Genomic DNA, 16,343 nt, shown 5'->3' with positions numbered 1-16,343 from the left:
TAAGAAGAAGAAGAAGAAGATTCCTTAAGCTTCTATTACCTTCATGTGTTCCAATTTATAGGTTGGCAGTAAGGATTACCAAAAGCCTTAAAATTCTTATAAATCCATTGAAATTTTGATGAATTTTTGAATTCCATAAACCTGCGCAATTAAAAATAACTTAAATTAGTAATGCGCGGATTATCGACAAAAAACTTCATTGATGTGAATTCACGCACTAGTGGCCTATAAAATGAGTACTGGTCGGTGCTTGTAGCTCTATCGGTCCTAGAAGAGTATAAAACCCGACTTTGGAGTTGGTTAAATGACTTTCAGACCAACTCCATATTGATTTAGAAAAATCCAACTCTAAAGTGGCTAGGTCGGTGGTTTCAAGAAATTACAGAACTTTAAAACAAAATCAACTCTGTAGTGAAATCATAGATGATCGGAATAATGCTCATCCAATATTCAACATCATCGTTTTGTCTTTTCTCCATTGTATGAGACAAGTTTCTGATTTACTGGAACCGGAAAAATCACTGGATATCATGATGCCATTTGACCATCATTTTCGGAACTCATATATGTAGTTTGTATAGGTAGTTTTTCTGCGTAAAATGAGTAAATTTATCTCAAATTCAAACAAACTCCTTATCATTGCTTCCGTGTACCGTTTTGGCTCAAATTCCGAACACTGTCGTTTTACCGCCCTAAAACTAATGTTTCAGTGGTTTTCTGCACTGAGAATCAAGATTACGAACGAAGTAATGATTCTCTGGAGAAATTTACACGAATAAATCCGAAATAGCCATATAAATGAGTTTTCGGAATATGAGTCATGTTCGGAATTTGAGTCAAAAGTTATAAGTATAAGTTTTTTATAGTCTACTGTGTTGCGTATTGAAAAGCCCTCTTTTAGAGTTTCCTCCCTAGAAGCCTGTTCCATGCTCCTTGCCATCTGCATTTCCTGTTCTTAACATTTGGATCTTACGTCCTTATCTGTCAAATAAAAGACAATGAAGATGATGGTACAAATCTCCTAAAATGGGGGAAACGTGTCCCCCTGAGCTGACCTTTTGATACCAGTATCAGTTATTAACGGAAAAGGGCTCCCCGGATGCTAGTCAAACGGTTGAATACGGAATCGTTGATTACCGAGGACATCAACTAATCGCAAAATCCTTGTTTTCGTCGCCCCCCTAAGGTCTGGCGACCTTGCCGGGGGCCAACCACACGCTACGGCGCACTCTGTACAAATATCCAGATTATTAAAATTGTTGAAGGTTCTTTGCTTATGATTTCTGTTCTCGATTTCTGATTAACGGCGGTTTCTTGCACTTAATTAAAGGAACTAAAGTACTTTAAAGTACATCTCTGATTTGAGAATCGTGACTTAACATATACAAATTTCTGATGGTTAAAAAAAATCTAACTATCGATGGTCGAAATCGCTATCGGAACCATTCGATCAAGTAAACTCCAACTTTATAAAGGGTTTGTCAGTGGTTTGTAGACACTGTTGTACTTCTTTGGGTCAATAAAATCCTACTTTGAAGTAGTATGAATCGTTGAAGTAGTAGGAGGCAAGAGAGCCTCATTGTGAAGTGAGGCGATGAATGATTTGACAGCGCCTGTTGTTTGTTTGCGGATATATTTTTATAGTCTGCGAGAGCCTTGTGCAGCAAGTTGCCGAAATATACATTAGAGTGATTCAAATTTTGACTTTTTGCCCCTGACATCCAAATTAGTTATAAATTTGGGAGGATTATCAAAATGGCAAATGTAAGCGTTTACGCATCGGGGGACAAAACAGTCAAAATTTGAATTACTCTAATCTAATATATACTCATGCAATTGGCGGGCAGAGACAAGCTTTCAATTAATAACTGAGGAAATGCTAATGGAATACTAAAAAAGCAGGCCAAGTTCCACTTGAAATGTAGAGCCATGACAGAAGAAGAAGGAGGACCTGAAATTTCTTCCTAAACTCTTGGACGAAATTTCCAACGAAACTCCTGAAGAATTTTCCCACATTTTTTTTTCAAAAGTTTCTTTGGACAACCCAGAGATTCTTTCGGAATAGTTCCGAAAATTATTTCGTAGAGAAATCCAGAAATTCCTTTGGAAATTCAAGAACATAATTTTAATAATTCCTTTGGAGTTTCCTCCAGGAATTCCCGCAGAGATTCTGTCGGAAATCCCTTCAGGAATATTTTAGAGTATTCCCCAAAGATTTCTTCCGGATTTTTTTTTTTTTAAATTGCTTCTAGAATTCTTTTGAAAATTCCATTTAATTGTTTTAGGAATTTATTGTGATATATCTTTTAAAAAAATGTTTGGAAATTTGTCGAGCTCTTTTCTAATTTCATCCAAATTTTTTTTTTGGGATTTTTTTTTATTGTCTTTATTAAGGAGACTTTCAGTCCTAAGTTGACACGTCTCCGCATTTTGGGAATTCATTCATTGATTCCTTTGGAAACTCCTTTGAAAATTTCTTCAGAAATTCACTTAGGATATTTCCTAAGTAAATTTTTTGACGAGTTCCTTCGTATTTTAGGGAATTATTTCAGTAATTTCTCAATGAATTACTTCGGAAACGCTAGGAAAGAACTAGGAACTCCTTTGAAATTTTTCTCAGGAATTTCTCAGAAAATCTTAAAAAACATTCTACAGGAGTCCTTTTTCTTTAAAAAAAAAATAGGAATCATTCGGGAGTCTCTTCAGAAATTTATTTAGAAATCCTAAGGCATTGTTTTGAAACAAAATATTTGGAAAATCCTTTAGGAAATCCTCTGGAATTTACTTAAAAGCTCTACGAAAATTCTTTTAGGATTTCCATCGGAATCAATTTTATTCTTTATTAAATTTCTGGAAGAATTCCTTAAAGAATTTGCGAAAGAATCCTTCCCACAATATTCCAGAAATAATTCCTTCAGAAATTTATAAAGAATACCTTGCGGATATTTGAATGGTTTTATTAAAGATTTTTTTTTAGGATTTCCTGGAGGAACTTTCAAAGGAACTTCTAGAGAAATTTGCAAAAACATTCTCGGAGGATTTTCCGAAGGAATGTCCCGAATAACATTAAAGATGATCCCAAGTATTATAACAGTCCTGCAAATGTTTTTAAACTCTTATTCAGCATTATATCTGCATCGTGATTGCTGCAAGTTAACATTAAATTAGTATAACATTAGCATTCTAAGCGTATTAAAAGCAGCATTTTATGCAGTTTAATATTTTGACAGCGCAACCAGTTGGAATTTCTGTATGTAGAGGTGAAAATTTCCTAGCATGAATTAATCACAACCACTACTACCGTTACTACCAATAAATCAATACCAAATTTCCAAAACGACTTATCAGCTTTTGTAAACTAAGATTCAAACGTCGATTTGTCGAGCACTCCCACGCAAACCAACACCATCAACAGGTAGCCGAAGTCTTCACTCCAGCAGCCGTGGTCAAAAGAGCAAGTGAGGACTACATCGGGTTAGCTGTATCATGCTTCCAGGTTCGAGACCAATATAATGATATTCTATACGACATCAACGACAAAAAAATCAAAATATCCATCCGCACAATTTATTAAATAAAATAAATAACTTAAACTATCAACAAATAATGGTGGATAAGATTTTTATTGTTTTGTTTCCTTTTCTCTAGTACCTATACTTAGCATTCACCAGCAGATGTTTATTTATAGACAGCAAAAGCTCTTCAAAAGTGTACAAAAAAATCGCCCGAAACGAAAGGTGAAAAAATGTGATGTTTCTTTCTTAGCCCTTAGTTATCATCACTAATGCTGCAGATGAGCTTTCATCTTTGCATTATATTGTGGATTTACCCGATATTAAGATTTTCCCGATTACTTTTACGGCTACTTAGAGGAAGCGCAAAAATCGAGGGGAACGCCAATGTAAACGTCTTATGAAGTATAATTTTTATGTAAACAAATATTTAGTTAAATGAAATCAATTCTTTAATGTTACAGTCGCGGAGCCTTATGAAATAATTTAAATATTTGTTTGCTGTTTTTTGGGGCCGATATTGAACATTTTATATCTCACAATGAGGTAATAAATAACATTTACATCTAACTACCCCTCACCTACTGGAGCACGTGCTCATTTTTTTCCATCAGAAATGCAAATGCCAAAAAGGCACGTGGTTGCCGATAAACAAATATTCGCTCTTTCACTCAGATTGCTGGTTGGATTTTTTTTTGGCCTTTGCTAAAACCAACAGCGAATAGTCTAGCGACTACTTGAACGACCGCTTGGTGGAACGGCTACTCTAACAGACCGTGTCCACCTAGTAAGTAAACGCTCAATACTAGCATGATAACTTTTTCTGGCATTATTTTAGCATTGTATTTACACTCAAAGCTAATAGACATTAAACAAGTAGCATAACGTGCAGTTATAGAACTGAATTAAAACAGCATTTTAGTGTTTATGTTCAAATGAATTCCTGGCGGAATTTTCAAAATTATTCCAAAAGAATTTCTGGAGGGTTTTCTTAAAGAATTCCCGAAGGAGAATCGGAAAAGAACTCCGGAAAGAATTAATTCCAAAAGAAATTTACAAATAAATTGCTAAAGGAATTTCCAATAAAATTATTTCAGGAACTCATGCAAGAATGCAGGAACTCCTTCGAAAAATCCCTCAAAAATAGTTTCAGAAGTTACTCCAGGATTTATCAAAATTAGCAGAAAATCAGTTTTAAAGGAAAAATGTTCAATTTGGTAAGTCACACAATACATACATAATCTATTCTTGTTTCTAATCTATATTAAAGAGACCAAAATTAATCAAAAACAAGTTGCGTACCAGTGTTAAAATATATGTCTTAGCATATTTTTATGCTAAAAATTTTCCTTTTAGCATTATAGAAACGATTAGCTTATAACTGTAGGGGTCATGAAGAATTATAAAATGAACTAAAAAAAATATAAAATAAATTTAAAATGTAAGGGAGGTATTTTGGATCACCAGTTCGACGGCTCATATTTTGGACCACTGACTGAGTACAAATTCCTCTTGGTGGTCCAAAATAAGAGCCCCCGTAAGTGTGGTCCAAAATACATCCTTTACCCTACTAATTATTCTGAGCTGAATTCAAAAAGTGCAATCATGTACGTGCGTTCAAGAAAATTCAAATAGCGGATCGCAGTAGGCGCTTTATCTATAGAATCATTTTGTAATAAGTGTTTTGGTTGAGCTAGGAGAAATAAATCGTGATTGAACGTTTAAAAAAAGATAAGTTAGTTAAGTTTAATAGTAAAAAACATTTCAGGATTTATGATGAATTTGTAGCGCCCTAACGATCCTATAACTTTGTCTTACAGATTTTTGTTTTAAATATTGATTGTGGAACATGAGAGCAAAATTACAAAAATGTCACAAAATGTCATGACATCAACAAAGTCCATGCTTCTAATTTACACTTGCTGCGATACAGCAAAGCAAAAATAAAATGTTGACAGTGCCTGTTGTTTCTTCGATAGTATTTTAAGTTTGGGCTCTGAACAGTTTCTGGGTCTCCAGAACAAACATTGTTGCGATACTATTTCGCCCTTTTAGAATATGTGTTCAGGGACAAAGTTTGACAATAAAAACTATACTGAGAGTATGAGAGAAAAGGAAATCGTGGACAGAGACAGTTTAGATACAAAGAGTTGATACGTAGTTTTACAGAATCACAGTAATAATTGAATTAGAATAACAAATTAAATAGAATTTAAATACCAGTGAAGATCCGGCGACTAGAAGATAGCCGATGCCAGTTAATGCGTGTTGAGTTGGAAAGCAGGGCTGATAATACGGTTTACACTGAAAAATTGTATGTAATATTTGCTATATTTATTGCTAGCTTTAGCTTATCCGCCAATTTGTAGACTTTTGATCTGCTTAAAGAAGTTAAGTTTCAACCCCATCGCCCTACCCTCCGTCAACAAACATCCAGCGTTGATTTAGCAAATTTGCCCCCTGACACGATATGATATTTTTCATCACTGTCGGATATGGCCTTCTGCGGATATGCATATTCAAGATTTAGGGGGTTGGATGGGTGGCAATATGCCCTATCTAAGCAAAGACTGCTCTAATGTCTTAGCAGTACCAAATTTCACGTGTAGTTTTGCCTCATGCAGCAGATAAACAATATAGTTGGCTGATGCTATCTGAAAATTGTAGAAAATCTCAACCATATTGATAATATTAATATTTCCAAAAAGTTGTGATATTTTGTTCCCGGAAAACTCATGAGGCAAAACGCCTTTAGCCAGTGGCTCCTAGGGAACCACGCACCATGCGTTGGCGAATCAGAATTCTGGTATGGAAAGTGCGTGAAGGCGCGTCGTACATTGTAGGTTAGTCCTACTAGGGCGTTTTTGCCTCGCCAAAATGTTAGATGTTTTACAAAATGTGAGAAAAATTGGTTTTTCCTACCTTCCTTTCAATTGTTTTTGACACTTTTTTCGTCTAACTTACATAATTTTTGGTCTAGTTTTGTTACGAACATCTCCATCACAGGGAACATGAGGGAATACCCAAGGCATCGGGGGTGGTTTGGGGCCTCTTTCCCTAATATTAACGCATTTGTCCAAAATTATAAGCGGCGCCTTCTGATTTATTGATTTGTAAGTGCAGTTATATAAATTTGAAATTTGCGCTATTATCGTGGATGCATATCTCTTTTGACACAATTAAAATATGATAACAAATATGGATAAGATTTAAATACTTTACCATCACTCTTTAATTCCGTCTCGATCTATATTTACTCAATCGCTTTTCAACCAAATGACTTGATTTTTTACATTTCTATAGCAACCTGAAAATACTAATCACGTACCATATACCAAGTAATTATGTTGCAATGCTATTTAATTAAATCTTTATTCCATGCAGCAGAAAAATATATTTCATATCTAAGAAATTCCTATCAAAAGTAACACAATGTGCCGTCATTTATGAAAATGGCAAAGAAAAACGAAACCAGTTTTAATTATTTGCTTTCTGTGAGCTATATCAACAATAGTTAATAGCTTTCCTTGTAGTTTGATTTGTTACCGCTATCTGTAAGGAACTTTGCATGCGAAAGAAGCAAACTTATGATCATTTATCTGCTTGGCTTATTTTGTGGTTTTTATCTTTGTTCTTTCTGTTTCTTCATCTTTGCTTTCGGCAGGAGAAAGCAAGCCCTTTTAAGTAAAACTACGAAAAGGTTCTTTTTTAAAAATTCGACTACATGTTTCAGTGAGGATTTAAATATTGTTTGGATTCCTCCTCAGATCAGGGGTAGGAAGCTCCAGTGATCAATCCCAATCCAATCCAGAAAACTTTAAAGCAGTTTTTTACTCCATTTGGGTATGAATTCTCATTATCTTGCTAACAACATAAACTACAAACACATAAACAACGTTTTTTTCTTAAATTTTATTACGGTGACTGTTTCTGCAGCATTTCCAGATGTGATGTCTTTGACTGATCGTTAAATGGCCGTCTTGTTTGACCGAAACAGTCATTAAAAATAAAAACTATCTTATTAAATCTTATTTATATCAAAATCTGCCAGTTGACTGATCAGGTCGTTTACCAGACAAGTCATTTTACAAAACGTATTGATTACCCAAACAAGACGAGTGAGTCATTTGGTCTAGCATCCTGTGACTTCTGGCTAAACGTGTCGTGGATTTATGCAATTTTTGAATTATTTTTCAGTTATCTAATGAAGAAATTCGCCAATTTGTTCGAAAATAGTTCATGCATGTAGTAGAGAATGACAATGAAGTTTGATTGCTGCACGATAGTTTAGCTTGACCAGACACCGAATCGCACCTTGATAATACCCGACACCACTACCTTTGCAACTACAGCACCTGTCAATGATTTGTAGTGTGTACCCACCTGCTACAAATACGTACCATTATCTCTGAATGCAACTTCTACCCACCAATAACCAATGAAGATGAAATAACGAATCCCCCGTTCACTTCTATCCACCTTAATCGTCTATAATAACAACTCCCAAAAACAATATACAAACTTCAAATCTGCCGTCAACTGGAAACGATCATCTCAAAACCGTCCCATTCAACAATTCAACCAACTCTTGATCCAAACCATCATCCTCTAGACGGCCGACAAAGAAGAGGATCTACCATCCGTCGTACTGTCATCGATGGCGACCCCGCCGATTACGGCAACATCAACGATCTCGATTACCTCTCCGGGCTCGCTTCCAACCGATTCCCACACGGTTTCCGGTCTGGTCCCGAACGTGGCAACCACCACTTCGACGAACCATCGCGATCTATCCTTCGGACTGGACGAAGAAGCCGGGGAGGAGGGCGCAGGCGAAGAAGACGAAAATGAATACGAAGACACGGTCATAATCACCGAGTTTCCCAATTCGGTAGCCCCGGCAGCGCCGGCTGCTTCCACCAGCACAATTGCTCCAACGACACCAACCGTACCATCGACCATTAGAACCACAACGGAAACGGAAGAAGAAGCTACCAGCACGGTCAGTGCAGTTGCCTCTACGACCCCCATGGTCGAATCGTTCCCACAGTCTCTACCAACCACTACTACTCTGGCAGAATCCACAACAACAGCGACACCACCGCCTACAACAACACCGCTTGAACTCGTAACAGCGCCAAGCGTGGTGTTTGTTGAAACTACTACAACCGACACTAGCGCCACCGCTATGACTACCTCTTCTTCTGCTACTACTACTACTACTAGTCTTGAACCAAAGGTAGCGATTTGTTAGAGTCCAATTTTTGATCGTTTTTCAATTTTCTTAGAACGCTAGTGCAATTTGTTTTTAAGAAAGCGAAACGTGCGAAACAAGCTACGCAAGCCACCTTTCCGATAAGCTTTGCTGACAAAAACTACATATTTCAAGACAAAATTTTCAAAACGACTTATCTGCTTTTGCAAACAAAGATTCAAACGACGATTTGACGAATCTGATAGCTCTCCCACGCGAACCAACACCACCAATAGGTAGGTGAAGGTTTTCGCTACCTGTTGATGGTATTGGTTTGCGTGGGAGAGCTATCAGATTCGTCAAATCGACGTTTGAATCTTTTGTTTACAAAACAGATAAGTCGTTTTGAAAATTTTGTCTTGATTTATAAGTGCACCAAAACTAAATGAACGAACGGATTTATTGCAACTTAACTCATATTTTGCGACATCGAAAGTATTTTTTGGCTGCTGTTACTTTTGAAGATTTTTGTAGAAAAGTTTTTTTTTTCATTTTCTTAATTCTTATCAAACTAACAAAATTGAATAGAATTATCGTGTACATAGTAAAATCCTGTCCTGGTTTCGTGTATATTACTGTAATTATCATTTCAACGCTTTAAAACTCCTTCTGTTAGTTACACTTATCATTTCACTTGATTTCCTTACGGTTTACGAGCAAAAATTCAATCGCTTTATTCGTACCTTCATTTTCTAAATGTCAAGTTTATTTTTTTTTAATTCTAACTACAAGCTAACTATCCTCTCTAATCGAATATTTTTTGTCTATTCCCGCAACCCTAAAAAAAATAACAGGCTACCACTCAACCAACCGTAAGTATTAGCGCAAAGAATGCCCCACCAAAGCAGGAACCCAAGGAAGACTACGAGAACTACGACGAAGAGTATGACGATGAGATTGAGGAGGAACCGACGACAGTTGCAGTCCCTACCGGACGGCAAAACGTGCTGCCGGCTGTGATAAGCACTGAGGTACGATATTGTATTTTTTTACATGTACTTAAAAATTATCATGGCGTTTTTGAAAACTGTTAATGAAGTACGGTCACTCTTCGAACCCCAGTTCCAGGATATTGCGTTCTCGGCATCCGACAGTCCATTGAATAAAGAGCGAGTTTGCGAATCATGCCCAGCTCTATAAGGCCAATTAACATCTCATCTGTTATGCCGCAGCTCAAAAAAAAAGGCTTATAGTTTACATTGAATAATCGATTCGATTTTTTTTAATCAATCAGTTTAGTCATTCTAACAGTTTTAGTTTGATATGTTTAAAAGTAATTCATATATTTTTTTATAAACGGCATTAATTTATCAGAGAAAATCCAATATCTAATACGTAAATGATACCATTTCCAGTCTACAACAACCGAACAGCCAACAACAACTCCAACAACCACAACCGTCGCGGCTACCACACCGACAACTACATCGAGCACAACGACAACTACAACAACCACCACCACTACCACAACAACAACGACAACAACGCCAGCTCCAACGACCACTTCAACCACCGTTGCCACAACCGAACTGGACGAGCCAACCAATATGAACCCCATAATCAAGAATCGCATCCAGAAGCAGGCCATCATTGCCGGAAAGGTGTTCAGCCTTACGGTCCCACTGGATACCTTCCAGGATACCGAGGATGGCACCAATCTACGGTTGGAGCTCTTCGACGGCCACGGCATTCCACTCAAGAACAACTCGTGGATACAATTCAACGCGGAAACTCGCGAAATCTATGGGCTTCCGTTGGAGAAAGATGTTTCCAAATGGCACTATCTCTTGCAAGCTACCGACTCCGGCGATAAGTCGGTTAACGAAACAGTAGACATATCCGTCCAGCAGCACAAATCGCATCGTAGTGTGAACCATGAAATCAGTTTGGCGCTAAAACTGCAGCGAAAGTTCCCCAGAACCGTCGACTGGCAGATCGAGATTATCCGAGGTATCACCAAAGTGTTGGGCGACGCTTCCGTTTCAAACGTAGTTGTCCGCGAAGTACGAAACAGTATTACGGACCCGAACCTTGCCACGTTTGTGTACACCAACGAAACCCTACCGAAAGACCGGTGTCCGGAAGAGTTGCTCGATCAGCTGGTCGCTCAGCTCACCGAAGAAGTCCTCAACGACGTCCTGAACCCCGATATCCTGGTCAAGTCAGTTCTTGGACAACAAATTGGACAGTGCATGAAGTCCGTGATTCCGAAGGTGAAACCGACGCAGAGCATCGCCACGAAGAACTATGCTCCCACCACGAGGAATCAGGTTGATCGAGTTAACGCTACGGTCGGCCATCTACTCGTTTACAAAGTTCCAGCCGTAAGTTTTGGTATTTCACTTACTCCTTATCCAATATAGTTACATTTTGTTTTTACAGGATACATTCTACGATCCGGAAGATGGCAATGATCTGAAGCTGAAGCTGTTGACCACCGAACGGAACCCATTAGAGCAGTACCACTGGTTGCAATTTGATTCGAAGAATCAAGAGTTCTTCGGTATTCCCCAAACTCAGGATGTCGGTCAAAAAGAGTATCTTCTGGTACGTTGACTATGCTTTTAAACTACTTATCGAAACAGATGCTTATGAATTGTTTTCGTAGATTGCTGAGGACCGCGAAGGATTGACTGCCACCGATGCGCTGGTTGTGGTAGTCCATCAAGCTCATTACAAACGTGACTACAGTGTCCTTTTCGAGCTTACCTTGGATACCACACAGGAGCAATTCAACACCGCACAATCCCAACGAAGATTCATCGAACGGCTTGCCATGGTATTCGGCGATACTCATACCAACTTCATCCAAATCCGGAAGGTCCACCCAATGCGTCACATTGACCAAGTTCAGGTGACCTTCTTCAACACTACGCTGTACCGCCAGCATCAGCGCTGCCCGGATGAAGAAATTGAAGCCCTTCGCAATATGTTGTTGTATCAGGATGGAACGGTACGCACCAAGGTCCGCGATATCCTTGGCCAGGAGTTCAATCTTGTCAACATGAGTATGATACCGATGGGCACCTGCCAAGGTTTCGATACTCCGATCCACGTGACACACGAACCAGAGAAGGCCCTCCCGCCACCAATCGCCAAGGATGACTATCTGCTCACCTTCGTGCTGCCGGCTGTGATAATCCTAGCGATGCTACTGATCGCATCAATCATTGCCTGTATCCTCTACAGGCGACGGCTCACCGGCAAGATGGAACTGGGTAAGTCGATCAAACTCTAACCTGCGCTCCAAATTCTAAACCCACTAACCCCAATTGGTGAAAGGCTAATTCATTATCCAATAATCGAAGAATATATCAATTTCCAACCTATCGCGTCCCAATCTAATCAAGGTACCGACGAGGAACGGAAGTCGTTCCGCTCCAAGGGCATCCCGGTGATATTCCAGGACGAGCTGGACGAGAAGCCGGAAATCGGCAACAAGTCGCCGGTAATACTGAAGGACGAGAAACCACCGCTGCTGCCGCCGTCCTACAGCAGCACCAACAATGATGGTAAGTGGTTTGAAATGTTTGTTTTGTAATTTTTAAATACGGAATGGCTTTGGATAAACATCAGCCGTAAGGTTCGACACATCTGCTGCTGCCTAGCGTAACACCACGTAACACTGTAATAACTACAAAGAGCACTAAAACGAGGTGGATACTCAACTACTCAATAGCCACCGAATAAAACTATCACGGGGTTTCAAACTTAGAGAAGAAGTAAACACGTCTTGCTAGTAAGGTGTACAAAAGATATTATTTATTTATTCAGACTAAGGCCGAAGTGGCCTGTGCGGTATATAAGAGTCTTCTCCATTCGCCTCGGTCCATGGCTACACGTCGCCAACCACGCAGTCTACGGAGGGACCGCAAGTCATCTTCCACCTGATCGATCCACCTTGCCCGCTGCGCACCTCGCCTTCTTGTACCCGTCGGATCGTTGTCGAGAACCATTTTCACCGGGTTATTGTCCGACATTCTGGCTACGTGCCCGGCCCACCGCAGTCGTCCGATTTTCGCGGTGTGAACGATGGATGGTTCTCCCAGCAGCTGATGCAACTCGTGGTTCATTCGCCTCCTCCACGTACCGTCCGCCATCTGCACCCCACCATAGATGGTACGCAGCACTTTCCTTTCGAAAACTCCGAGTGCGCGTTGGTCCTCCACGAGCATCGTCCAGGTTTCGTGTCCGTAGAGGACTACCGGTCTAATGAGCGTTTTGTAGATAGTTTGGTACGGCGGCGAACTCTATTCGATCGGAGCGTCTTGCGGAGTCCAAAGTATGTACGATTTCCAGCCACTATACGTCTCCGAATTTCTCTGCTGGTATCATTTTCGGCAGTCACCAGTGAGCCCAAGTACACAAATTCATCTACCACCTCGATTTCGTCACCACCGATGCCAACTCGCGGTGGGTGGCTCACATTATCTTCTCTTGAACCTCTTCCTATCATGTACTTCGTCTTCGACGTGTTGATGACTAGTCCGATTCGCTTGGCTTCCCTCTTCAGTCTGATGTAGGCTTCCTCCATCTTCTCAAAGTTACGTGCCATAATATCTATGTCGTCGGCGAAGCCAAATAGCTGGACGGACTTATTGAAAATTGTACCACTCGTGTTAATCCCTGCTCTTCGTATTACCCCTTCCAAAGCGATGTTGAATAGCAGACACGAAAGACCATCACCTTGCCGTAACCCTCTGCGGGTTTCGTAGGGACTCGAGAATGCCCCTGAAACTCGAACTACGCACATCACCCGATCCATCGTCGCTTTGATTAACCGTGTCAGTTTATCCGGAAATCCGTGTCGATTGTATCATATGCGGCTTTGAAGTCGATGAATAGATGATGTGTGGGCACGTTGTATTCGCGGCACTTCTGCAGTACTTGGCGAATGGCGAACACCTGGTCCGTAGTGGAGCGTTCGCCCATAAAACCCGCCTGGTACTGTCCTACGAACTCCCTTGCAATTGGTGCTAGTCGACGGCATAAAATTTGGGAGAGTACCTTGTAGGCGGCGTTCAGCAATGTGATTGCGCGGTAGTTGCTACAATCCAGCTTATCGCCCTTTTTGTAGATGGGACACACGACACCTTCCATCCACTCCTGCGGCAAAACTTCCTCCTCCCAAATCTTGGTAATGACCCAGTGCAGCGCTATAGCCAGTGCCTCACCACCGTGTTTAAATAGCTCTCCTGGTAGTTGGTCAACCCCAGGGGCTTTGTTGTTCTTCAGCCGGCCAATCTCCTCCTGGATTTCCTGGAGATCCGGAGCCGGTAAAATTATGTCCTGCGCGCGTTCCCCCAGGTCCATCACCATACCGCCATCTTCGTCTGCCTCATCGCCATTAAGGTGCTCTTCGTAGTGCTGCCGCCACCTTTGGATCACCTCACGCTCGTTCGTAAGAAGGTTCCCGTTTATGTCCTTACACATATCAGGCTGTGGCACGTGGCCCTTACGTGAACGATTCAACTTCTCATAGAACTTTCGTGTGTTATTAGCGCGGTACAGTTGCTCCGTCTCTTCACGGTCTCGATCTTCCTGCTGACGCTTTTTCCTCCGGAAAATCGAGTTTTGTCTGTTCCGCGCCTGTTTATATCGTGCCTCTTTCGCCCTCGTGCGGTGTTGCAGCAATCTCGCCCATGCTGCATTCTTCTCTTCTACTAACTGCTCACATTCGCCGTCGTTTCTCTGATCCGGGGGCACCGTGCCAAGTGCAGCGGTTGCGGTGCTACCAATGGCGGATCGAATATCTCTCCAGCCATCTTCAAGAGACGCTGCGCCTAGCTGCTCTTCCGTTGGGAGTGCCACTTCCAGCTGCTGCGCGTATTCTTGGGCTAGTCTACCGTCTTGTAGCCGCCCAATATTAAGCCGCGGCGTCCGACTTCGACGCATGTTGTACACCGTCGAGAGTTTTGAGCGCAGGCATACTGCAACGAGGTAGTGGTCGGATTCAATATTCGCACTGCGGTAAGTGCGGACGTTCGTGATGTCGGAGAAGAATTTACCGTCGATTAGAACGTGGTCGATTTGGTTTTCCGTTTCTTGGTTAGGTGATCTCCATGTGGCCTTGTGGATATTTTTGCGGGGAAAGAAGGTGCTTCGGACTACCATTCCACGGGAGGCTGCGAAGTTTATGCATCGTACAAAAGATAACTCATCTTTATTTCAGATCTGTTCAAATAGGCACAGTAAACATTTATTTATATTCCCTTTTCCTTTCTTCGGCGACAGGATCTCTCAGAAGTGCACTAACACAACACACACATATTCACGAATTGTTCCTTCCTTGCCTTCATTCCAGGTGAGAACGAAGACGTCGACGAGTACGTCCCACCGCCGGCCGTGGTCATGGGTGGACGCGAATCACGAGGCAAATCGCCGGTGACCCCGTCCTACCGAAGGCCACCGCCGTACGTGTCCCCTTAGAAGCGAGCCAATCGTAGTGCCACCAGCACCGCTAGCACTACCACGTCCCTTTCCAGCAACAATAGTTTCTACAACAGCAACAACAATAGTGGCCGGAAACAGACACCGATACGTAGCTAGACAGGCGTAGCACTGCGATGGAGCGAAGGGCGCCCCTCCTAGAGGAGCGCCAGCAGCACTCAAATGATGATATCCGGTTTGATGAGTTATTATTCGTGTAGGAAGAAAACAGGAAGGGTCCCCAGAATGTTTTTTTTTCGCGCACAGAGAAAAAGTCTTTCGATTGGGGATTCGAATTTTAGCGAAGGGTTTGAAGCAGAAGTTTCATATTTTTGTAAAGAAGTGAATCAATTTATAGTCATCTAATGGTAATTAAGATTTGAAATTGAACTTTGCATGGAGCATACAAACGAAAAATCAGCACACAAACCAAGCTTTAGCAGATAAGTTTTGTTTTTAGGTCCTGAAACGAATTGTGAAGTTCCATTGTTTTTTTTTCCTCCAGCAGCTCGATTACTCGAAATAGGTTTTAATACATTTCATTTTGTACTGAAGATAAATGTCTTTCCCATCTCTCGTTGGTTTATTTGTGACATGGAAGAGCACGTGGAGAGCGAGAGAACCACGCACAATCAAGATTTTTTACTACGATGTTTACAGCCCCCCGTCAAAAGCAGTGAAGTGCTGCTTCAGAGCTTAATCAAGATAAAACGTAAACGAGAAAAATGTCAGTTTAGTTCTCGAAATCAATTGGCTCTAGTATCAGTAGATAAAAAAAAGTATAGATATTAGTGTACGTGTAATGGAATCACACTCAAAACTAACATTGACAGGTGATTGGACGTATCATTTGAATTTTTCCCGATAACAGCTTTTATATAAATTTGGTAAAATGTTTTTGTGGATGATTTTGATAAAACAAAACATTTTTGAAAAAGAATCCTCCATCAGTAGGTGAGATCGTTCCTAAATAAGAAGAAATAAATAAAATTCGGATGATACGTCTACTCCTCTGTGCTTACATCGTAGATACATGCCTGCGCAGCACTTATTATACTAAGTTGAATCTTCACAAATGCAGCGCATCGCAAATGCTAGTTTATAGTGTGAATATTGTAATTTCATAAATTACAAAGCCATACCATTCG

At 40.7% G+C, this 16,343-nt stretch overlaps 1 protein-coding gene across 3 annotated transcripts in view; it reads left to right on the top strand.

The window, feature by feature from the left end:
• Window positions 1-15,768, top strand: part of LOC134211398 (uncharacterized) — a 368,779-nt gene extending 353,011 nt beyond the window's left edge. For all 3 annotated transcript variants that reach the window (XM_062688211.1, XM_062688212.1, XM_062688210.1), the window contains 7 exons: window positions 8,125-8,751; window positions 9,561-9,737; window positions 10,122-11,090; window positions 11,149-11,313; window positions 11,375-11,984; window positions 12,117-12,278; window positions 15,071-15,768. In XM_062688211.1, coding sequence (XP_062544195.1) covers window positions 8,125-8,751; window positions 9,561-9,737; window positions 10,122-11,090; window positions 11,149-11,313; window positions 11,375-11,984; window positions 12,117-12,278; window positions 15,071-15,195 — 2,835 coding nt within the window. In that variant the 3' untranslated portion in view covers window positions 15,196-15,768. The remainder of the gene's footprint in view (window positions 1-8,124; window positions 8,752-9,560; window positions 9,738-10,121; window positions 11,091-11,148; window positions 11,314-11,374; window positions 11,985-12,116; window positions 12,279-15,070) is intronic.
• The last annotated feature ends 575 nt before the right edge of the window (window positions 15,769-16,343 follow it).

This window comes from Armigeres subalbatus, chromosome 2 (genome assembly GCF_024139115.2).
Source record: "Armigeres subalbatus isolate Guangzhou_Male chromosome 2, GZ_Asu_2, whole genome shotgun sequence".
NCBI lineage: Eukaryota > Metazoa > Arthropoda > Insecta > Diptera > Culicidae > Armigeres > Armigeres subalbatus.
Note: the sequence above shows the minus strand (reverse complement) of the source record. Positions and strands in the feature narration are given on the sequence as shown.